The 21,565-nt window shown below is 43.1% G+C and overlaps 2 protein-coding genes across 3 annotated transcripts in view; one reads left to right on the top strand and one right to left on the bottom strand.

The window, feature by feature from the left end:
- Positions 1–6,852, bottom strand: part of GALK2 (galactokinase 2) — a 69,403-nt gene extending 62,551 nt beyond the window's left edge. Inside the window, exons 1-2 of the mRNA XM_024200492.2 lie at positions 6,678–6,852; positions 1,095–1,183 (exon numbers count right to left, since the gene is read on the bottom strand). Of these exons, the coding sequence (XP_024056260.1) occupies positions 1,095–1,183; positions 6,678–6,730 (142 nt within the window). The 5' untranslated portion in view covers positions 6,731–6,852. The remainder of the gene's footprint in view (positions 1–1,094; positions 1,184–6,677) is intronic.
- A 9,700-nt stretch (positions 6,853–16,552) lies between these two features.
- COPS2 (COP9 signalosome subunit 2) overlaps positions 16,553–21,565 on the top strand; it is a 48,443-nt gene continuing 43,430 nt past the window's right edge. For both annotated transcript variants that reach the window (XM_024200532.2, XM_024200524.2), the window contains exon 1: positions 16,553–16,629. In XM_024200532.2, the coding sequence (XP_024056300.1) occupies positions 16,576–16,629 (54 nt within the window). In that variant the 5' untranslated portion in view covers positions 16,553–16,575. The remainder of the gene's footprint in view (positions 16,630–21,565) is intronic.

The following is a 21,565-nucleotide window of genomic DNA, read 5'->3' as shown; positions in this document are numbered from 1 at the left end:
CGCCTTGGAGGAGAGACAGATGGTAGAAGGTGACCCAGAGAGGGTAACTTTGAGGGCACTCCATGGTGCTGGACACTGTTGAATCTCATAGGGCTCTGGGTGGAAGCCAGTGCAGTGGGAAGGCCCAAGGTCCCCTACCCTGCTGCAGGTGAGGCATAAGCCACATTCCACTCTCACTCCCCCTCTGATAAGAAAAGGGAAAGGACATTGCAACCTGAGGGGAAGCTAAACCCATCCTCAAGTGAGGAACTGGGCAGAAAAGCCTTCGTACTGAGAGGCGATACTGGGTGCACTACTCGCTAGACCACCTGGCCCTCTGAGAGCTCTATTGCACTGTATTTGCCATGATCTATAGCAAAAACCCTTTCACTGAGAAAGGTGCCTGACTGGCTCATTATACAGAGAACTGAACTCTAGACAGGGCATGATCATAAAATAAAAATGGGTGTCTCCAGAATGAAGCCACGTTTAAAAACATAGGTATGAAATAACCATATTTACTCTCCAGACCAACTTGCTATTCTAATCTCTATGGGCTCAACTGTGTGGAATTTCTATAGAAAGAGGGAGGGGAAACTATGGCAGAACATTTCCAGCTCTCATCAAAATGTAGTACGCTGTGCCAGGATGCATCACCATGTCTGAAGATTTGAACTGTGGTGGTGAGAAAAGATGTGGGTTGATTTCATGATACCATCTTACAAACTTCAACTGCATCCCAGACCTGCCTGAGACTGAGCTGTAGAAACCATGGCAGGGAAATGAGTCCTAAACCTGACCAGGAAAGACATTTTTAGGCACTGATTCAGACAAGCATTTATGTCCTTAAGTCCATCCCTATTCAAGATAGCACTTAAAATATAAAATTAAGCATGTCGTGAATAAAGATGATGTCTTGAATTGTGACCTTAATGTGAACTACAGGTTGTAATAATATGCAGTTAAAAGCTAATGAAGTAATATTTTCTCCTTCCCATTTATGACTTCATGTCAAGCACAGGCACCCCTTGACCAAAAATAAAAAGAACACAGTCATTTAGGTTGTATGTTTGGAACTTGCCATAAATTTAAAGAAAATAATATTCTCCTTTTACCTATTAAGTTGACTCGCCCTGGTGCACGAGCATAAAACTTGGGAGCCGATCCAAATTTAGAAATAAACATCTTCTTCAGCTTCAGCAATCTGAAAGGCAGGTTGGAATCCTTTAGAAGGAATACATTGGAAAACGCAGGAAATCCATGCACCCCCGGGGCCTGGAAGAAGCTAGTGCCTGTGAAATTGGCTGTTCATGATCACATTACCCTCCTTCTGCTAGCACTACGCACACCCAACAACTCGGGTTGTCAAAGGCAGCAACAGGCGATGTAAGCAACTACATTGACCTAAGTACTACGCCTTTTGTGGAGGTGGCGTAGCAGGTGCGTTAAGTCGTTAGGAGGACATTGTAGTTTAGACACTTACGCAACTGTCTTACGTTGACCTAACTCTCTAGTGTAGACCACGCCTAAGTCCAGCTTGCCTATGTGGCAAGATAGACTGGAATGCTGAAGGGGACTGTCTGTGACTCCATGGTAAGACTGTTATAATGTTTTAGGAGTTCACACTTGTTATTGGGTTGGTGAAATCTAATTATGGAACACACGACCAGTTTGGGATCTCTTCCCTGCTTCTTGACAGTCTGCCCTGAGGTTGGCACTCATGGTCATGAACCACTCCAGACTGTGTGATAATTCCTACATTTTTAAAAGCGACTAGTGCATCAATGTTTGGACACCCAACTTAAAAATCTCTAAAGGGAAGGTGATTTTCAGAATCTAGGTGCTCTGCCCTTCTGAAAATCAGGGCACTTTAATGTGTCTTAAATTTGTCAAAAACTGAAATATCCAGAATCAGTAGCAAGTTTTGAAAATTTAGGCATTGGTCTCCCAGCACCTTTTAGAAAGAAGTTATTGTGGCACAGAGAAGATCAGACATTAGGAAAACGATAGGAAAAGTTACTATTTTATAGAAATATTGGATTAAATAATACTTTGCACTTCTATGGCACCTTCCATCTGAGCATTTCCAAGTATTTTACAAATTTTTAATTAAATCTCCCAACACCTACGTGAGGTAAGTATATTTATTCCCATTTTACAGGTGAGAAAACTGAGCCAAATAGATGTTAAGCAGCTTGCCCATGGTCACCAAACAAGTGAGTGGCAGAGGCAGGAACAGAACCCTGGAGTCCTGACCCTCAGCTTCTGCTCTAAACACCACACAACAATCCCCCCGCCAAACTTTAATTTCATGTTGCGCTAAACCACAGTCAAATCAGCTGTTTTTCCAAAATTGCATATGCTACCCCTTCCATAGGAGTGGAGCCCGTAGAGATACTACTGCTATGGATTTGTGGTTTTTAGTTGGGGATAGGTCTGGAGTCAAATTGACAAAAATCAAAATGATAAAACCAATTTCTGAATTTATATAATTATGTACAAATACATGCATGCAAAAAACTATAAATACCATGTCTTAAGCATCAGCCTATATTTCCCCCATGACTTATACAGCCAATACCTTCTATACAGTGTTCCAGCAACTGTCCCAAATGGTTTTCTCAAATTTTCCTCTGATTTTACCTAATAGAATGAAAGTTTCATTGGAAATAAAGATTTGAAAAATCACTGTTTTATAAGACTGTGAAGAATGCTAGCTCACTTCCTGTGTTTGTAAACAAGTGATTCCCTGAGTATCACACCAAGGACAGTGAGTGGGTGGATGAAGGATGAGAAGGGGCTAAGTCATTATCCTAGTGCAGCACAAGAAGCTGTAATTACTGACATGATAGTGAGTCACATCAAAACAGCTTTGAAGCAATGTTGGTTACAAATCAGCCTGTTAACTTTCTTTAATGGCAGCAGCAAATTAAAAAAGCTGAAGTGCAAGAAGTCAAGAAGGAGAAAGGAGAAACAATCTTTAAAAATGTCATGAAATGGCTATTACACTGCTTCAAAAACCTTTCTGTGTCTGAGGAAATGGGTGGCTCGCAGGCACCTAGCCAATTCAATGTATTTTGTAGCCCCTCTCCTAAGAACAAATGCTGTAGCATGCTCTGGAAGGATTTCTACCTTTAGCCCTAGACTCGAGCTTCAAACTTAGTCAATGCAAAGAGCGAGCAGGAGTAGCAATGAAAAAAAAAGATGTTTTGACACTTCACAGTAGATTAACTTTAGTTTGTATCCCTTTGTAAACTTTGTACCATTGTCTTGATCCATATTCTAAATATTTTAGCAAATCAAGAATTCTCTAGTCATAAAGCTGTAAAGCAGTGCTTCTCAAAGCCGGTCCGCTGCTTGTGCAGGGAAAGCCCCTGGTGGTCTGGGCCGGTTTGTTTACCTGCCACGTCCACAGGTTCGGCCGATCGCGGCTCCCACTGGCTGCGGTTCGCCGCTCCAGGCCAATGGGCTCTGCGGAAAGGGTGGCCAGCACATCCCTTGGCCCGCACCGCTTCCCGCAGCCCCCATTGGCCTGGAGCAGCGAACCGCGGCCAGTGGGAGCCGCGATTGGCCGAACCTGCGGACGCGGAAGGTAAACAAACCGGCCCGGACCGCCAGGGGCTTTCCCTGAACAAGCGGCGGCCCGACTTTGAGAAGCACTGCTGTACAAGATACTGCCATCTGCTGTGAATTATTTATTACACCTTTCTGCACTTTAATTGCTTACAAATGAAAACATAGGAATTGCCATGCTAGATTAGACCAGTGGTCAATCTAATCCAGTATTCTGTCTTGAAAGTGGGCAGTACCTGATACTTTGGAGGCATATGCAAGAAACCTCCTGATAGACAGTGTGTCCAGAGGGAACGAGTCTTCCTATCCCTCTTCAGTTGGTGGTTGGCTTATGCCTTGAAGAAAAATATTATCCTATTATATCTCTAAATGTTCTCATTTTCCCACGTCTATTTCTTAATTTCTTCACACTTTTCTCTTGTCTTGACTAGCCTATCTTTCTGTTGTCACCTGCAAATTTTGCTATCTCATTCCACAACCCCTTTTCTGGATCATAATCATAATGCCTCTTGCAAATACTGTCCATGGGGAAGTTTGCTGGCAGAATGCTAGAAATTATGTTAATGTGAGATGCTTGTATTCCTTGTGTGTCTGTATCCAGAATGTCTCTTTGGCTTAGAGCTATTTTTATAGTGGTGCTGGTGTCTAAGGCTACGTCTACACTGCGTATCTTACAATGGAGCAGGTGTGCTGCTACAGCCACGTCGTTGTAAGATACGCAGTGTAGATGCTCTTTGTCACCAGGAGAGAGCTCTCCTGGCAACAAAATAAAACCACCTCCAACAAGGGATGGTAGCTTCGTCACCGGGAGAGCGTATCCCACTGACAAAGCGCTGTCCACACCGGCGCTTTTCATCGTTAACACTTTTGTCATTCACGGGTGTTTTTTTCACACCTGTGAGTGACACAAGTTTTAACAAAGGAAGTGCAGTGTAGACATAGCCTAAGAACAAACAGAGGTAACTGGGATTGAGTTATACTGACTAATTTATTCTCAAAGGCCTGGTCTACACTAGAAAATTAAGTCGGTTTATCTACATCAGTGAGGGATATGAAAAATCCACCCCCTTGAGCACCATAGTTAAGCCTACCTAAGTCCCTGTGTAGACAGCGCTAGGTCGACAGAAGAATTCTTCCACCTCTCAGTGAGGTGGATTACCTATGCCAATGGGAGATTCCCTTCAGCCGGCATAGGTAATGTCTACACTGAAGCACTACAGCACCGCAGCTGTGCCGCAGTAGCATTTTAAGAGTAGACATACCCCAAGATGTGTTTTGTAAGCAAGAATAGTCTTATCTCTTTGTAAACTTTGGCCAAAATGTTGAAACATAGGTGCTTCCATTTAGGTATCTAAATCAGATCTGATTTTTCAGAGTTGCTGAGCAACACAACTCCCATTTGCTTCAGCTTTGCACAGGCAAATTTGAAAACGATGGCCTTTATATGTGAATTAAAATTAAGTGAAATGCAGTGTACTCTGACTGGTGGAGGTACAGTTTAGAACACACCTCTTCTCTGAATGCTAACATAAATACAGAGGTTTACGGGACTTGCCCATGCATTCTTCTGCTGCACAATGAGATTTAGCTTTCCTAATAACACTTCCAAACAAAGCAGGCCTTAGACCCAGGAGCATGGAGAGAGGTGGTCCCTCTTTTGTTAAGGAATATTGGAAAGGAAGGTTTCAGAGTAGCAGCCGTGTTAGTCTGTATCCGCAAAAAGAATAGGAGTACTTGTGGCACCTTAGAGACTAACAAATTTATTAGAGCATAAGCTTTCGTGGGCTACAACCCACTTCTTCGGATGCATATAGAGTGAAACATACACACATACAGAGAGCATGAACAGGTGGGAGTTGTCTTACCAACTCTGAGAGGCCAATTAAGTAAGAGAAAAAAAACTTTTGAGGTGATAATCAAGATAGCTCAGTACAGACAGTTTGATAAGAAGCAAGTGTGAAAATACTTACAAGGGGAGATAGATTCAATGTAAGTATTTTCAAACTGTCTGTACTGAGCTATCTTGATTATCACTTCAAAAGTTTTTTTTCTCTTACTTAATTGGCCTCTCAGAGTTGGTAAGACAACTCCCACCTGTTCATGCTCTCTGTATGTGTGAATATATCTCCTCAATATATGTTTCACTCTATATGTATCCGAAGAAGTGGGTTGTAGCCCACGAAAGCTTATGCTCTAATAAATTTGTTAGTCTCTAAGGTGCCACAAGTACTCCTATTCTTTTTATTGGAAAGGAAGGTGATGTGGAGTAAATTTTCACTGCCTTTTGGGTTGGCTTTACAATGTTCAGAATGCCTAGGGATGACAGGGTTGGAGCTTAGAGGGGGGAAGGAGAGAAAGATCAAGGACTGGGTTGCCATCCCACTGCCATAGCAAAAGAGGGGAGGGGGAAACCTGAACTGGTTATGAGTTTCCTCCCCCTCTACTCCCCCATCTGGAAGGGGGAAGAGGGATCTGGACGGGTGGCTCTGCTGCCAGAGTCTCCCAAAGAGATGATGGATTGCACAAAGTCGCCCTTTCCATCTGGCTAGCAGCAGTTTGAGGGTGCCTGGTCACACTAATGGTGACTTTCCTCCCACTCTGGGGGGAGGGCTGGTTAGGGCAATCAGAGTCAGGGTAGCTCCCCAAGTGGCTGCTTGTGCTTACTGGCAGTGGTGCTGGAACAATTTGTATAGTGGGGGTGCTGAGAGCCATTGAACCAAACTGTAAACCCTGTATATGATGGAAACCACTTCAAGCCAGGGGGTGCAGCAGCCCCCCCCACGTCCTAGTTCCAGCACCTATGCCTAGAGGCCGACCACCCTTCTGGGAACAAATGAAAGGCTTCGGGGTCCAGGGCCGTGGAGCTAGCGCCCTTCAGCGGCACTTGCCGTCACTGCGGGACAGAGGAGAGACCGGACACAGCCTGCACTGGGGACGGCTGCTGCGCCCTCAGCACCGGCCACTGCCCGGCAAAGCCCGGGAGAGACGCAGCCGCTTTGCAGCCCGTGTCTAGCATCAGCAGCGCCTAGCGCCGGGGCCGCTGCATGCGGCAGCCCCTTGCCCAGCTCGCAGGCCGGGCTCCTGCTCTCCGAACGGGCCCGGCTCCAGGCCATACACCCACCCACCTGGGCTGCTCCGCCAGCTGGACTGGGAGGGTGGCGGGGGCGTCCGAGGCCATCCTCGGCCTCGCGGGGCTGTGCGGGGCGGCAGAGAGGCAGAGGCAGCGGCGGGTTGCCTGCGGCCGGGACCGTAGGCTGCTATCACGGGACGAGGAAACGTCTCCCTTCCTTCCGGGCTGCGGGGCAGCCCTGCCTCCTCCCCGCCCAGGTCCGGGTGCTCTGGGCAGGGCTTGTGCCGGGCAAGCCCCTGCCCAGACATCCAGCAGGGTTCGGACAAGCGCCTGAGCACCGGCTCCTCCCCACCTGTGTGTCTGGCTTTGTGCCCTGGCTCCTGCCCACGGCAGGACCTTGTTTGACGTTGATGTGACAATAGGAGCGGAGGAGGGTTTTTTTCAATGTCTGCACCAATGAGGTGTAAGATCTCAGTGAAAGACAAAGCAAATCAATTCCCAAGGAGACGGTCTCTCTCCCAGCGAACCAGGACTGACAGCTCTGTGCCTTAAAAACATACAATGTAATTGCAGAAAAGGGCAGCATGACTCAATGTCTCCTCTGAACAAGGGCCACGAACAAGTTCACTCCCAGATCTCTCCCCCACAGCAAACCCATACAGTGAAAACACAAAATAAATATTAACAGAGGAAGCAAAACGCCTTATCCTGAAGGCGTTTTTTTTATTCTGAGGGTTTGTGTTATGTGTGGGTGTTTCTATGGTGTGCTGGATTGCCCCCCCCCCACACACACACACTTTCCTATGGCACCCTATTGTCCATCAGAATAGTGACTCTGGTTATTTGGAGTAACTGATTTGTTCAGCAAGAGGCTGATGGCTATTATTATTATTTATTTTATCCTACTATTTCAATCCATAAAATCCAAAAGGTACCTATCCGACAAGGCTATAAGTGCGCTAACATACATAGTATTGTATAGTGTCATTCAAATTTCTACAGTGTGGACCAGGGTTCGGCAACCTTTCAGAAGTGGTGTGCCGAGTCTTCATTTATTCACTCTGATTTAAGGTTTCGCGTGCCAGTAATACATTTTAACGTTTTTAGAAGGTCTCTTTCTATAAGTCTATAATATATAACTAAACTATTGTTGTATGTAAAGTAAATAAGGTTTTTTAAATGTTTAAGAAGCTTCATTTAAAATTAAATTAAAATGCAGAGCCCCCCGGACCGGTGGCCAGGACCCGGGTAGTGTGAGTGCCACTGAAAATCAGCTCACATGCCGCCTTCGGCACGCGTGCCATAGGCTGCCTACCCCTGCTGTGGACTAACCCCTCTGGTGAATAACAACAATCCACTCTTCACATCAGTCATCCATAAACTATCGAATCCTCATTCCACCCCTACTCCAACTGTGCAGGAGGCATGAGGGCCTTCCAGTTTGCTCAGAAGGTTGACACAGCTGGGCTCTGGCAGACCAACAGGGTAAGTGAATTCCAATGTTGCACTTCTGCTTCTTCTCGTGTCCTTGTCACAAACTAGATGTTTTTCCAGAACTGTGCACAAGCAATGGCTCTTTCCATCACTGCAGCAAGGTCCTCCTTTGTACAGGTCATCCCAAAGAGTCGGCAAACGAGCAGGTGCTTCATAGTTTGCGTCTCACCATATTCACATATTCATGCCATTAGAGTAGCCCCATTTGATTGTATTAGTAGTTGATCTGCCAGTTTGCATGCACAGGCGGTTCAGGCATGACCATGTTGATCAGTCTGTATCTGCCCCTCCAGGAAGGACCTCCTGGGATTCCAGATCTATTTCAGTGCATCCAACTCGCATAGTCTTTCATTCCATAACATCAATTGTGCCTTGCAGCTGTTGTATCCAAAGGCACAACACTGGTTATAAAACTCTTTCGCAATTTAAGGTGTTTGATTACTCCTGTGTGACCGTATAATGGATGCCTTGGATCTTCCATCTGCCACGATCTTTCCCTTTGGCTTGCTACTGTCCTCCTGGTATCGGGTGGCGCAATGCCAGCTAGTAAGTAGTTGGCTTTAGACATCGTGCTATTCCACAACAACTGTAGTTTAGAACAGGGTCTAATTTCTTAGCATGGATGGATCGTTCCCACACTGGGCATGCATACTCTGCTATGGAATAGCACAAAGCGATAGGAGTGGTTCCCAAAGTAGCTAGATTGTCTCCCCACTTTGAGGTGACCAACTTTCGGAGGATGTTGTTACGGGCACTAACTTTTCCTTTCGTCTTCTTTACATGTGCTTTTAAGGCAAGTATCCGGTCCAATGTCATCTCCAGGTAGACAGGGTTCAGGTGATTAGCCAGTGGGATTCCATCCCAGATGATATTTAGTTTCCGCTTGGCTTCTCGATGGCGTAGGTGAAAGGCCATCACCTGTGTCTTGGCTGGGTTAGCACAAGGCTGGTGTTTATTGTAATAAGTTGGGAGGTTGCTCAGTACACATCATTCTATTCTTGACAGTAGCAAAGTCCATCTTCTGTGACATGATGCATAGACCATGGCATATATAAAGCTCCTTGTATTGCTCTGTATGGGCTGGTCACTGGTCAGGATTGGTGCTAACACACTGCCCTGTGAGAGGCCATTTCGTTGTCATCTCCAGTGGCTCCATTTCTTGCACGGTTCTACGTAAACATGTCTGTTCTCCAGAAGAGATCGGACAAGCTGCACTTGGTGGTAGTCGTGTCATATCGTAGACTTTGGCAAGCAAGTTTTGGTGGTTGACTGTATCATATGCCGCTGATAGGTCTACGAACACAGTGCCTGTTATCTTCCCTCTCTCGAATCCATTTTCTATATGCTGGTTAATATTTAATATTTGGCCAGTGCAGGACTTTCCTGATCTAAATCCAGCTTGTTCAGATATTAGATGCTGTTCAATCTGAGGTGAGAAGAGATTGAGAATGAGGTGTTGGTAAAGTTTATAGAGGTGGCATAGAGAGAGGCCTGCGTGGATACAAAATTTGTATCTGCATCCAATCAGCAATTCTCAAAAATGGTCTGCGGATATCCGCAAATGCAGATATCCGTGGATTTGCAGGGCTCTAGGCATAGAAGTCATATTGGCCACAAGTTCTTTGGGTCAGAGGCATCCTTCCCTGGCTTCAATAGAGCTATTACATGGGCTCGTCACCATAATTTAGGTATTCTAATTCAGAGGCGTAATATCCATAACTTGGTTGCAGGACCAAAATGCTTAATCTGCTCCATGCATATGTCTTTGAGTCCAACTGCTTTGCCGTTCTTCAAGTGACTTTTTCTGGCATTGAGTTCATCTATTGTGTATGGTGTGGTGAAATGATCTTCTTCCAGATCAGTTTGCTGTATAATTAATATTTAGGCTGCTTGTTCAGAGCTTTCCCATTGAACAGAAGCTGGTGTGCCACCAGATTGGCTGTGATGTTGTGGTGTTGCTCTACTTTCTTTGGATCATTATTCAACTTGCGAATGGCCAACCATGCTTCCTGCTAGTGTTCCTTCAATCAATTCTTTCCATTTCTGTTGCCTTTCTTCTTGAAGCTTGTTAGTTAGGGCTGTCCCTGCTGTGATAGTGTTTTCCAAGAAAGGATCTCTTTGGAACATTTGTTGGTATTTTTTATATCTGGCTATTAGCACAGGAGTAAACCCTGGTACGTGCTCAGTTCTACATCCTCAAGGTATATACCTGGAGGTATTGCGCAGTGCACTCACGAAGAGGTCATAAATCTCCAGGATTGGATTTATGTGAGTCAGGTTTTTTTCAAGGTCAATCTTGCATTATCAGTTGTTGCAATATTGCATAAGAAGAACCACACTCTCAAGTAGCCTGATCCCAAATCATTTAAGGCTTTAAAGGTCAAGATAAACATATTGAATTCAACCTAGAAGGAGACAGTGCAGTTTACAGAGCACTGGTTTTATGAGCTCTCATTATGATCTTAATAAGTGGATAGTCATATTCTGAACTGACTTAAGTGGTTTAAGCTGTAGCCTCAAGCAGAGTGCATTACAGTAATCTAGTCTCAACAGACAAAAGATATGGATAAGTGTAGCAAGATCGACATCCAAACGAAAAGATCTCACTCTTTATATCATGTGCAGATGGAAAAAAGTTCTCTTAGCCGCAGCAGCAGCTTGAGCCTTAACTAGCCAGGAAGGACATGTACAATGAAAACGTGGTGGCCTGAAGAGCTGCCAGAAACTTAAGAACCTAAGTAAGTGGCTGTTTCTGAAAGTCCAACAGACAAAACCCTACATTTGTCTTCATAAGAGTGCTTTGTGTCCTTCCATGCAGATAGCTATGTCCAAATCAAAGAGATTTTATCTGTGAAGTAACAGAAAAGCTGTTGCTTAATATTGCACAAAACATAAATCTAACGACAATCCTGCTTGCTGGGAAAGAGCAGGAAGTAACCAGCAGATCGTATGTACCAAACCAAATCCATGGCCATCTGGGAATTACCTGGTTGCAGAAGGAGAGAATTCAATGCCACCTTCTCCAAGTGGACTCAGATCTCTAGCATTTGAGCAAAAGTATAACTAGAAATATCAGGATCTATGAATACCATTGTGCAGTTCTGAGTTTGTCAAATAGAGGTCAGTAATATACATACACCAGTCAGCACATTATAATACTATTAACCTTTAATTTCTAGGCATCCATGCTTGAAGGCATGGGCACATTATCAAGAATGAGCTAAATCATAAATCAAAATAAGCCGGTAACATCCCAGATTAAATTCAAGAGCAGGAACAGATTCTTAAAACACCCACAAGCAACACAAAACCAAGGACCACATACCAACTGAAATAACATAAATAATTATCAATTATGCCACAAGTCCTTTTGTATAAGCTAAGGGAGGAAAAATTCCAGAACAATAGGCCCTGGACATATGAGATTTGGAACATATGGAAATATGACTACAGATCTGTTGGTCAAGAGGTGTAAATTATGTAAAGAAGAGCATATATAAAAGGGAATGGGGTTATTATAATGAAATACACAATACAGGCATATCAAACAATTTCCCTTCTTCTCACTATTATGTATTAGCATGGTATTTGTCTTTTATTTTAAAGGACAGCCTTTGTATGCTTCCTAATGTTCTTCACCTTATATTAAGTCAATATATTAACCTGTATTTCAGCAATAATCTTTCAAAAGATCATACACTTTACACTGTGATACAAATGTGTGATTTAGTGCTTTGTTTGACTTTGTACTACAACTTGTCAAATACATTTTGAGGTCTATTCCCTCCTCTTGATTCACGCAAAGAGGAAATAGACTCTAGTTGGCAAGGCTGCTGGTATTGCTTGGTGGCTACGTGGAAGCAGTTGCTGTTTTCAAACCACCTGTCCTGTTGGGAATTGGAGGGTGCTGCCTGGATCTACCACTCCAGGAATCATCTAGTACACTCTTGCCATTAAAACAAATAACAATAAAGGATGATAAGTTAGCTTTTAGAATATAGTGTGGAGGGGGCAGAAAAGGCACTAGCAGAATGTCTGCTTTCCTGGTCAGTAGAAGAAAGCATTATGGGGGAGGAGGGCAGTTGCAGCAGAGGCCTAGAGAGGGTGACAGGAAGAAGAAGGAAAATAAGAACTCCTCCAAGAGATATCCAGGGGAAAGGGGGGGATAATACACATGTTTTTGTGTGTGGTTCTAGCTGAATTTTCAAGTGGAGGGGATGAAGGAATCAACTACCACTAAAAGTGAAAAACATCAAAAGATAGACCAAAACCATAATGAGATTTATTTGACATAAACCTAATTTTATACCAGTGCCATGAATTTCCTCCCATACTTTTAAATCTGATATTAGCATTGACATCCTTGTGCCCTCTATCCAAGATGAGTCTCCCGATCAGTGGTGTTATACATATATTGCCCATAAGGGTCCTTCCCAAGCAGATGGAAGGCATTGTATAAAGGAAATACATATTAGCTTGAGTGGTTAATATATTTTGTGCAAACTTGCCTTTTTGAGCTAGCACCCAGAGAATGCTTAGATGGTACATAAATCCCCTAAACAAACCAGCCTGGTGAATAAGTTCATTTTTGAAGGGCCCGGTTTTCTTGACCTTTAGAAGGTTCAAGAGTTATAGAATTTTAAAACTTTTACTGAAATATTCTTTGCTTAGATTAAGTGTAAAGAACTCAGGGCCTAGGAAGGGTACTAAAATGGATTTCAAGAAGGCAGACTTTAGCAAACTCAGGGAGTTGGTAGGTAAAATCCCATGGGAAGCAAGTCTAAGGGGAAAAACAATTGAAGACAGTTCACTGTTTTTCAAAGAGACATTATTAAGGGCACAAGAGCAAACTATCCCACTGCGTAGGAAAGATAGGAAGTATGGCAAGAGACCACCCTGACTTAACCAGGAGATCTTCAATGATCTAAAACTCAAAAAAGAGTCCTACAAAAAGTGGAAACTCGGTCAAATTACAAAGGATGAATATAAACAAATAACACAAGTACATAGGGACAAAATTAGAAAAGCCAAGGCACAAAACGAGATCAAACTAGCTAGGGACATAAAAGGAAACAAGAAAACAAAACATTCTACAAATACATTAGAAGCAAAAGGAAGACCAAGGACAGAATGAAGGGGGAAAGACAATAACAGAAAATGTGGAAATAGCAGAGGTGCTTAATGACTTTGTTTCAGTTTTCACCAAGAAGGTTGGTGGCGAGTGGACGTCTAACATAGTGAATGCCAGCGAAAATGAGGTAGGATCAGAGTCTAAAATAGGTTAAGAACAAGTCAAAAATTACTTAGGGCAGGTCTACACTATGTCAGGGATCCACATGTTGATCCACCGGCAGTCGATTTAGCGGGTCTAGTAAAGACCCACCAAATCGACTGCAGATCGCTCTCCAGTCTACCCCTGTACTCTACCCCTAACGAGAAGAGTAAGTCAACAGGAGATTTTCTCCCATCGACCCTCCGCGGTGTAGACTCCGCGGTAACTCGACTTAAGGTACGTCGACTCCAGCTATGTTATTCACGTAGCTGGAGTTGCGTAGCGTAGGTCAACTTACCGTGGTAGTGCAGACATAACCTTAGACAATTTAGATGTCTTTAAATCACCAGGGCCTGATGAAATGCATCCTAGAATACTCAACAAGCTGACTGAGGAGATATTTGAGCCATTAGCAATTATCTTTGGAAAGTCATGGAAGACGGGAGACATTCCAGAAGACTGGAAAAGGGCAAATATAGTGCCCATCGATAAAAAGGGAAATAAGGACAACTCATGGAATTACAGACCAGTCAGTTTAACTTCTGTATCCGGAAAGAAAATGGAGCAAATAATTAAGCAATCAATTTGCAAACACCTAGAACAGTGGTTCCCAAACTTGTTCCGCTGCTTGTTTAGGGAAAGTCCCCTGGCAGGCCGGGACGGTTTGTTTACCTGCCGCGTCCGCAGGTTCGGCCAATTGCGGCTCCCAGTGGCTGCGGTTCGCCGCTCCAGGCCAATGGGAGCTGCTGGAAGCGGCATGGGCCGAGGGACGTACTGGCCACCGCTTCCAGCAGCTCCACTGGCCTGGAGCAGCGAACCACGGCCACTGGGAGCCGCGATCAGCCGAACCTGCGGACGCGGCAGATAAACAAACCGGCCCGGCCCGCCAGGGGCTTTCCCTAAACAAGCAGTGGAACAAGTTTGGGAGCCACTGCCCTAGATAATAAGGTGATAAATAAAGTCAGCATGGATTTGTCAAGAACAAATCGTGTCCAACCAACCTAATAGCTTTCTTTGTCAGGGGAACGAGCCTTGTGGATGTGGGGAAGCGGTAGATGTGGTATATCTTGACTTTAGTAAGGCTTTTGATACTGTCTCGCATGACCTGCTCATAAACAAACTAGAGAAATACAACCTAGATGGAGCTACTATAAGGTGGGTGCATAACTGTTGAAAAATCGTTCCCAGAGAGTAGTTATCAGTGGTTCACAGTCATGCTGGAAGGGCATAATGAGTGGGGTCCCGCAGGGATTGGTTCTGGGTCCAGTTCTGTTCAATATCTTCATCAATGATTTAGATAATGGCATAGAGAGTACACTTATAAAGTTTGCGGACAACACCAGGCTGGGAGGGGTTGCAAGTGCTTTGGAGGATAGGATTACAATTAAAAATGATCTGGACAAACTGGAGAAATGGTCTGAAGTAAATAGGATGAAATTCAATAAGGATAAATACAAAGTACTCCACTTAGGAAGGAACAATCAGTTGCACACATCCAAAATGGAAAATGACTGCCTAGGAAGTACTGCAGAAAGGGATCTGGGGGTCATAGTGGATCAAAAGCTAAATATGAGTCAACAGTGTAACACTGTTGCAAAAAAAGCAAACATCATTCTGGGATGTATAAGCAGGCGTATTGTAAGCAAGACACGAGAAGTAATTCTTCCGTTCTACTCTGCGCTGATTAGGCCTCAAAGGAGTATTGTGTCCAGTTCTGGGTGCCACATTTCAGGAAAGATGTAGACAAATTGGAGAAAGTCCAGAGAAGAGCAACAAAAATGATGAAAGGTCTAGAAAACATGACCTATGAGAGACGCTTGAAAAAATTGGGTTTGTTTAGTCTGGAGAAGAGAAGACTGAGAGGGGACATGAGAACAGTTTTCAAGTACATAAAAGTTTGTTACAAGGAGGAGGGAGAAAAATTATTCTTCTTAACCTCTGAGGATAGGACAAGAAGCAATGGGCTTAAATTGTAGCAAGGGTGGTTTAGGTTGGACATTAGGAAAAACTTCCTGTCAGAGTGGTTAAGCACTGGAATAAATTGCCTAGGGAGGTTGTGGAATCTCCATCATTGGGGATTTTTAAGAGAAGGTTGGACAAACACCTGTCAGGGATGGTCTAGATAATACTTAGTCCTGCCTTGAGTGCAGGGGACAGAACTAGATGACCTCTCAATGTTCCTTCCAGTTCAATGATTCTATAAGAAGCAAACAAAATAAAAGAACAGGAATTAACTTCTTACTATTGATTAATCCATTAATATACATAAGGCATTTTGCATTATTATTGTTTTCAGAGACTTTGAACAGGGCAGTAGTTTGAATCCCCTGTCTGGGGTAGTTGATTTGCCTCATCAGTGTATAGCAGGTAGTTTAGAGCATGGGAACTCTGGGTCTCATTCTGCTCTCACCCCAATGTAAATTAGGAGCAACTCGAGTAAAATCAATGACATATCAATGTAGAACTAGTACAACCGACCCCAGAACAAGTTTTTCTGCGTTTTATGGTCCTACATTCATGCACATTTGGCACAGCCCTGTTGCAAGGCCCCGTTCATGTCTCTGGAGAAACGGTGCTCCCCAAGAGGGGCCCCAATGATGTGATCCAGTGACGCAACAGGGGGAGAAGTAGTGTCTTTACGGGCTCCACTGATGTACAAGGAGGGGGGCAGTCCTCTTCTTAAGGCTCCTCCTGATTGCACTGGGGGAGAGTGCTGCCCCTATGGGCCCTACCGATCTACGGGAGAAGCGAGGCTGCCCTTAAGGGCCTAGTACCCCACTGCTTTAGTGCGTACGGGGGGATAGTGCTGCTGCCCCATGGGCCCTACAGCTTTTTAGTGGGGAAGCGAGGCTGTCCCTGCGGGCCCTTGGGATTTCCGGCGCGGGGTTTAAGGGGAGCGGTGCCGAGAAAGGCCAGGCCCAACTCGCTGCCCGGCAGCCGGTTGCTAAGGGCCCGGCAGCCGGTTGCTAAGGGCCCGGCAGCCGGTCTCGGGACTGAAGCGCGGTGCACCCGCTATTCGGCTCCGTGTCTCCACGGGCGGGGCTAGCGGGGGAGAACGAAATTTCGGTTCCTAGCTGAGCGGAGTCACATTGGGCAGAAGCCGCGGAGGCTTGTGGGAGAAGGGGGCTGGCTCCGGTCTTGCGGCCCTCCCCCTGCCCCCTCCTTCCCCTCCCGTCCTCCGGCCAAGATGTCTGACATGGAGGATGATTTCATGTGCGATGATGAAGAGGACTATGACCTGGTGAGGTCTGGGGGGCGATGGGGTTCTCTGGCGCGGGGGCCCCCTCTGTGCGTGTCCCTGCCTCAGCCGCTCTGAGAGGCTGCCTTCTCAGGAGGCAGTGACAGGACGAGTTTGGCTCCCCATTCCCTTTGGGGGCCAGGGGAGGCAGAAAATGGCTTGGGGGTGGGCTGGCGTTGATTTTGGACCAGGCCTCACCAGTGTTTATGCCTCCTCCCCCCGTGAGAAACAGGCCACTTGAGCCCTAGGAACTTAGTTAGGCCCCAGAATTGCCCCTTCAGGCCCAACAAGTCTGGGCCCCTGTTCAGTTCAGCTAGGGGGTCAGGGTTAGGGCAGGGGGTTGTAATTCTCTTACTGGAGCCCAGCAAAGTGGCTCACGCGAAGTAAAGGGATACATTACCCCTGGGTTGGGAGGAGGTTTTTGGGGGAGGTATGTAATCATGTTCTAGGATCAGACTAAGGCAGGAGGTGGGGTGGGGGGAATAGCAGGAGGAGCTGGGAGACAGATCTGCCTGCTACACACATCACCTCAGGTGCAATATACCACTGTTTTTAACTTCCTTGTTGTCGAGGTAGAATTGGGATTTGCTTTTATAATTTGTGTGGTTTTGTTAGCAGTGTTTATTTTGGTTCTGTTTTGTCCTTATGTTCTCAGCTGGACAATAAAATATTTTTATTTAAAAATAGGAATTGATTTGTCTGGGGCAATTTGTGTTTAGTAGGGCTATCTGGCTTCATAGTGATATTTTTGAAAGTGTTAAAAGCAAATGTGAGGAATAAAAACATTTCTAAGAGGGAAGACTCAGTTTTGGACCAAAAATATGTTCACTGCGTTGTCTAATCAATCTTAATTCAATGTTTTCTGTGCCTTTGCTTTTCTAAATTCTGGGTAAAATGGTAACACTGAGCTTTTTTTTTTTTTTTTTTTTTTTTTTTAAGAGCTGAGTATTCTGTATTCCAAAGATTTTTCTGGGATGTGTATTTCACTTAGTGTAAACTAGAACTGCATTTCATATACTGTTTAATTTTATAAATAAAATCCTAAAATCTCAGTTTGTTAGAAGAATTTCTATGTACTGTAGTAAGTCTTGTAGTATTTCTTAGTATTTAGAGCAAGTTCTTAAAATTTAACTTTTTTGTTCAATATTACTTCTCATCAGTTTTCCATGTGATCTGGGACATGTGCATGGTTGACATCTAAAATTTAGAAAAAAAATTCCAGTCCAGTCTTATGTATGTATTTTTAATTGAGATAGTGGTTCACATGTACACGTTGTCTTTCTAGCCTTTCACTTACCTCCTAAATATGAAAACAAATTATTTTAGAAACATGTTTTTAAATGAAATTGAGTTTAATTATAGAAATTATGAAATGGAAATTGTACTTATCAGAATATTCAAAAAGATCCTGTGGGTCAATTTGTGGCAGCCATTTTTCATAAACAAGTTTATCAGAACAGATTCTAATTTGAAATATTTTGTCCATATTACAGAATAAAATACCAAATCATTCTGTATGTGTGTCAAAAGATATACAACTTGCGTTTTTGAGAGTTTTAAAAAAATAATTGGAAAGTTGTATTAAAGTGCAGTGTCCCAAATGTAGGTCTGGTATAAGTCAGTGCAACTCCACTGGCTGCAGTTGAATTTTACCTTATGTTAAGTCTGAATTTTATGCTTTATTGGCTGGGAGAAATAACTGCTGTTTCTTGCTTCAGTATGCTTCCTGGTTAGTCACAGGAAGAAGTTCTCTGAATTCTTATTCCCATGGCTGACTACAAATATTCACAAAATTTACTTTCAAAAGAACATTTTCAACATCAGGTCACTGACCACCCCTTCTCAGACCTTTCCTTTAAAACAAGGCTTGGAAGGATTCAGTTTTTATTGATACATGTTGATATTGCCATGCATGCACAAACTGACAAAATATTTCCATCAATAATAATTGAAATTTACAGATAGGCAAAATAAGAAAAATGCTGCTTGAGAACTTATTAGAGTAAAAATCCAGTGATTTAAACTTCTGAATTAGGCTTGTTACAAATGGACTAATGAATGAATAGTAAAATCAGGTATGACTTGTAGATTTAAGGATATTTACTTTATGTATTTTGACATGATGTTGACAATGTTTTAACAGTTTACAAAGGTTTACTTTTTTGAATCTCAACGTCTACTGTCATTAAATAAATGTCTAACATCCCCCATAATTTCCCTCATAATTTTGTGAAAATTTGAGTCAATAAAAATCTTTTAAAAAGCTTTAAAATGAACATTGATATTATTTATCAAATTTATAAAAAAAAATGAATTCTGCCAAGGTTACTTAAAACACACTGAAACTGGATATTGTTTTAACTAACTATCGGGTGTGTTTGTGTTAGTACAGTTCTCTTTTTTTAGAATATTATGCATCACAGGACACGTTAGTATTGAATTAGAGTAAAAAGGGTTTTAGATGCAATTTTGGCTTACAGGTGGAAGGACAGAGTTTTAATCAAGTACAGGTATAAGCATTATTCCAGTTAAATTAATTTCTTGCATGCATGGGCTTATCAGCATGGATGAGGTCATGGAATGCAAGAATAATGTTTTCAAATGTGTTCTAGTTTTGCTAGCTACTGTATAGATGTAGGCTATGTTAAAAATTAGTTAAATGTACTTTTTCTAAACATGGGACTTGGTTCTCCCACCATGTTGGTGTAAAACAGGAGAAACTCTGTTGAAATTAAACTGGGGTAAGAGGATGAGGCCAGTGGTTCCCAAACTCAAATTAAAGACTGGTTTAGAAGGTTTCAGAGGGATAGCTGTGTTAGTCTGTATCCATAAAAACAACAAGGAGTCCGGCGGCACTTTAAAGACTAACAGATTTATTTGGGCATAAGCTTTCATGGGTAAAAATCCCACTTCTTCAGATGCATGTGTAGAAGGAGGTCTTGAAGAGTGGAAGTATGACAAGAGATTCAGACACACACAGCACTAGAAGTAAAAGGGCAATTCTGAACTATGGAGAGTATTTTGGAAGGGCAGAAAGGGAGAAAGACTCAACAGCAGTCAGTCTGAGGACAGGTCTACGCCTAAAACAGTGTAGCTCTTCAGTGAAGATGCTACTGTGCCGATGGGAGAGCTTCTTCCATTGGTGTAGTTAATCCACCTCTGTGAGAGGTGGTAGATATTTTGATGGGAGAAGCCCTCCTGTCGGCATAGTGCTGTCTACAGCGGGGGTTAGGTCAGTGTAACCGTCGCTCAGGGCTGTGGATATTTCATACCCCTGAACGATGTAGTTATACTGTTGTAAGTTTATAGTGTAGACCTGGCCTGAGTGAGTGGTGAAATCAGTGTTTACTAGGCCAAAGAAGTAATGTGAAGTAAGTGTAACTTGTTTGAGGTGCCAACAGTTTTAACAGACTTTGTAAAAAATAGAACAGTTACACCCTCCTTAATACATTTTGACCTAACCCTATATAGGGTATAAAGATGTGATTCCACTAACTCTAATCCTGACGTATCCAAATGGTGTGCACTTTCCTAGAACTGGAATATGTATATTCCAAAGTCTCTGCTTCTTCCAAGTTTCCCATCTTGAGTTTTTTTTATCAAGCTGGTAATATTATTATGGTAATTATTGTGATACACAGCTATGGGGTTACCATTTTGTAATAACATAAAATCATAGTGTGCTATTTCTGCTTAGCTTTTCATTGTCTTAATGGTCAAACTTTTTGTATATAAATGCCCTACGACTTTCCTAGATAGTTCTATTTATATCTGTTTGAAAGTCTTTATATCTGCAAAGAATTTTAGTTCTGTTTATGGAAGGATAAATCTAGATTTGGAATTTACTAGTAACATGCAGTGCTAGCTTTGATTGATAACGTATTATTCCATTTTGTGATTCAGTAAATAAGACTGTAGTTACTTGTCACTATGGAAAGCATTAAATCTTAAGTCCTCTCAAAGTCTGCCTTGATGTTGTTTGGTTCCTTGTTTGAAATTAATCAGTGGTCTCAGTCCAGTTCCTAGTAAAGAGTTGCCCATGTTGCGGGGGAGAGGAAGGGACAGGAAGAATCACAACTGCCCTCCTTTTTGGCAGTTGGTTTAGACTGGACATGGAGACTGAACTTTATCCTTGTCCGGGAGTGATCTTTCCATGCACAATGACATTGCCATGTGGGAAAACTTGTATTGGCAGCACTTATAACACATCTGTGGGGGCTTGTTTGGTTTTGTTATAAATAGAGAATGCTACAGGCAGATGATATTATCTGGAACCCTACATTCACTTTTAAAAATTGGGGGGGCAGGATAGCCAAATCTGTTTGCTGGGCAATTAGGCTATATTGCATTAAAGATTTATTTTGTATGATACATTTTTTCATTTGAATGTTGAAGAGAGACAAAAACACTAAAGAAAAGGGAGAGTTTATCAGGAAACAGATTCAGTACTCGATATTCCTTTGCCTTTTTCCTGGAGTATTCCAGGTATCCAACAAGACCTAGAACCCTGTTTCTTGCCACTCAGTTTCACAACAGCAGCTTGTTCCTGAATAGAGACATATGGTATCTAATTGGTATGTTCTACCTGAAATCCACCCATGACGTTCAGGAGGTTGGTAATAGATTTCAAATGCTTTTATGGAAGTGGTGTGTGTGGATGTGTGTGTGTGTTAAAAATGATTAATTTGTTAATATGCTTCAAAGCAGGATACGGTCTTATAATAAAGGTGGCTTCTGCTGTCTAGGACAGTGGTCTCCAAAGAGGATCCTTGGGGGTGCGCGGCAGGAGGAGCATTTTTTGTTGTTGTTTTTTGCTTCGGCAGTTTGGATGGGAGTCGGAGTGGCTTTTTTTTTTCTTTTTCTTTTTTGCTTTGGCAAAAATGGTAGAGCCGGCATGGCAGGGGGTGCGTGCTCAAAATATTTTTAATGATAGGGGTGC

The sequence above is a fragment of the Terrapene carolina genome, unplaced genomic scaffold, assembly GCF_002925995.2.
Source record: "Terrapene carolina triunguis isolate 2854851 unplaced genomic scaffold, T_m_triunguis-2.0 Scaffold67, whole genome shotgun sequence".
Taxonomy (NCBI): domain Eukaryota; kingdom Metazoa; phylum Chordata; order Testudines; family Emydidae; genus Terrapene; species Terrapene triunguis.
This window is presented reverse-complemented; position numbering and strand designations above follow the sequence as displayed.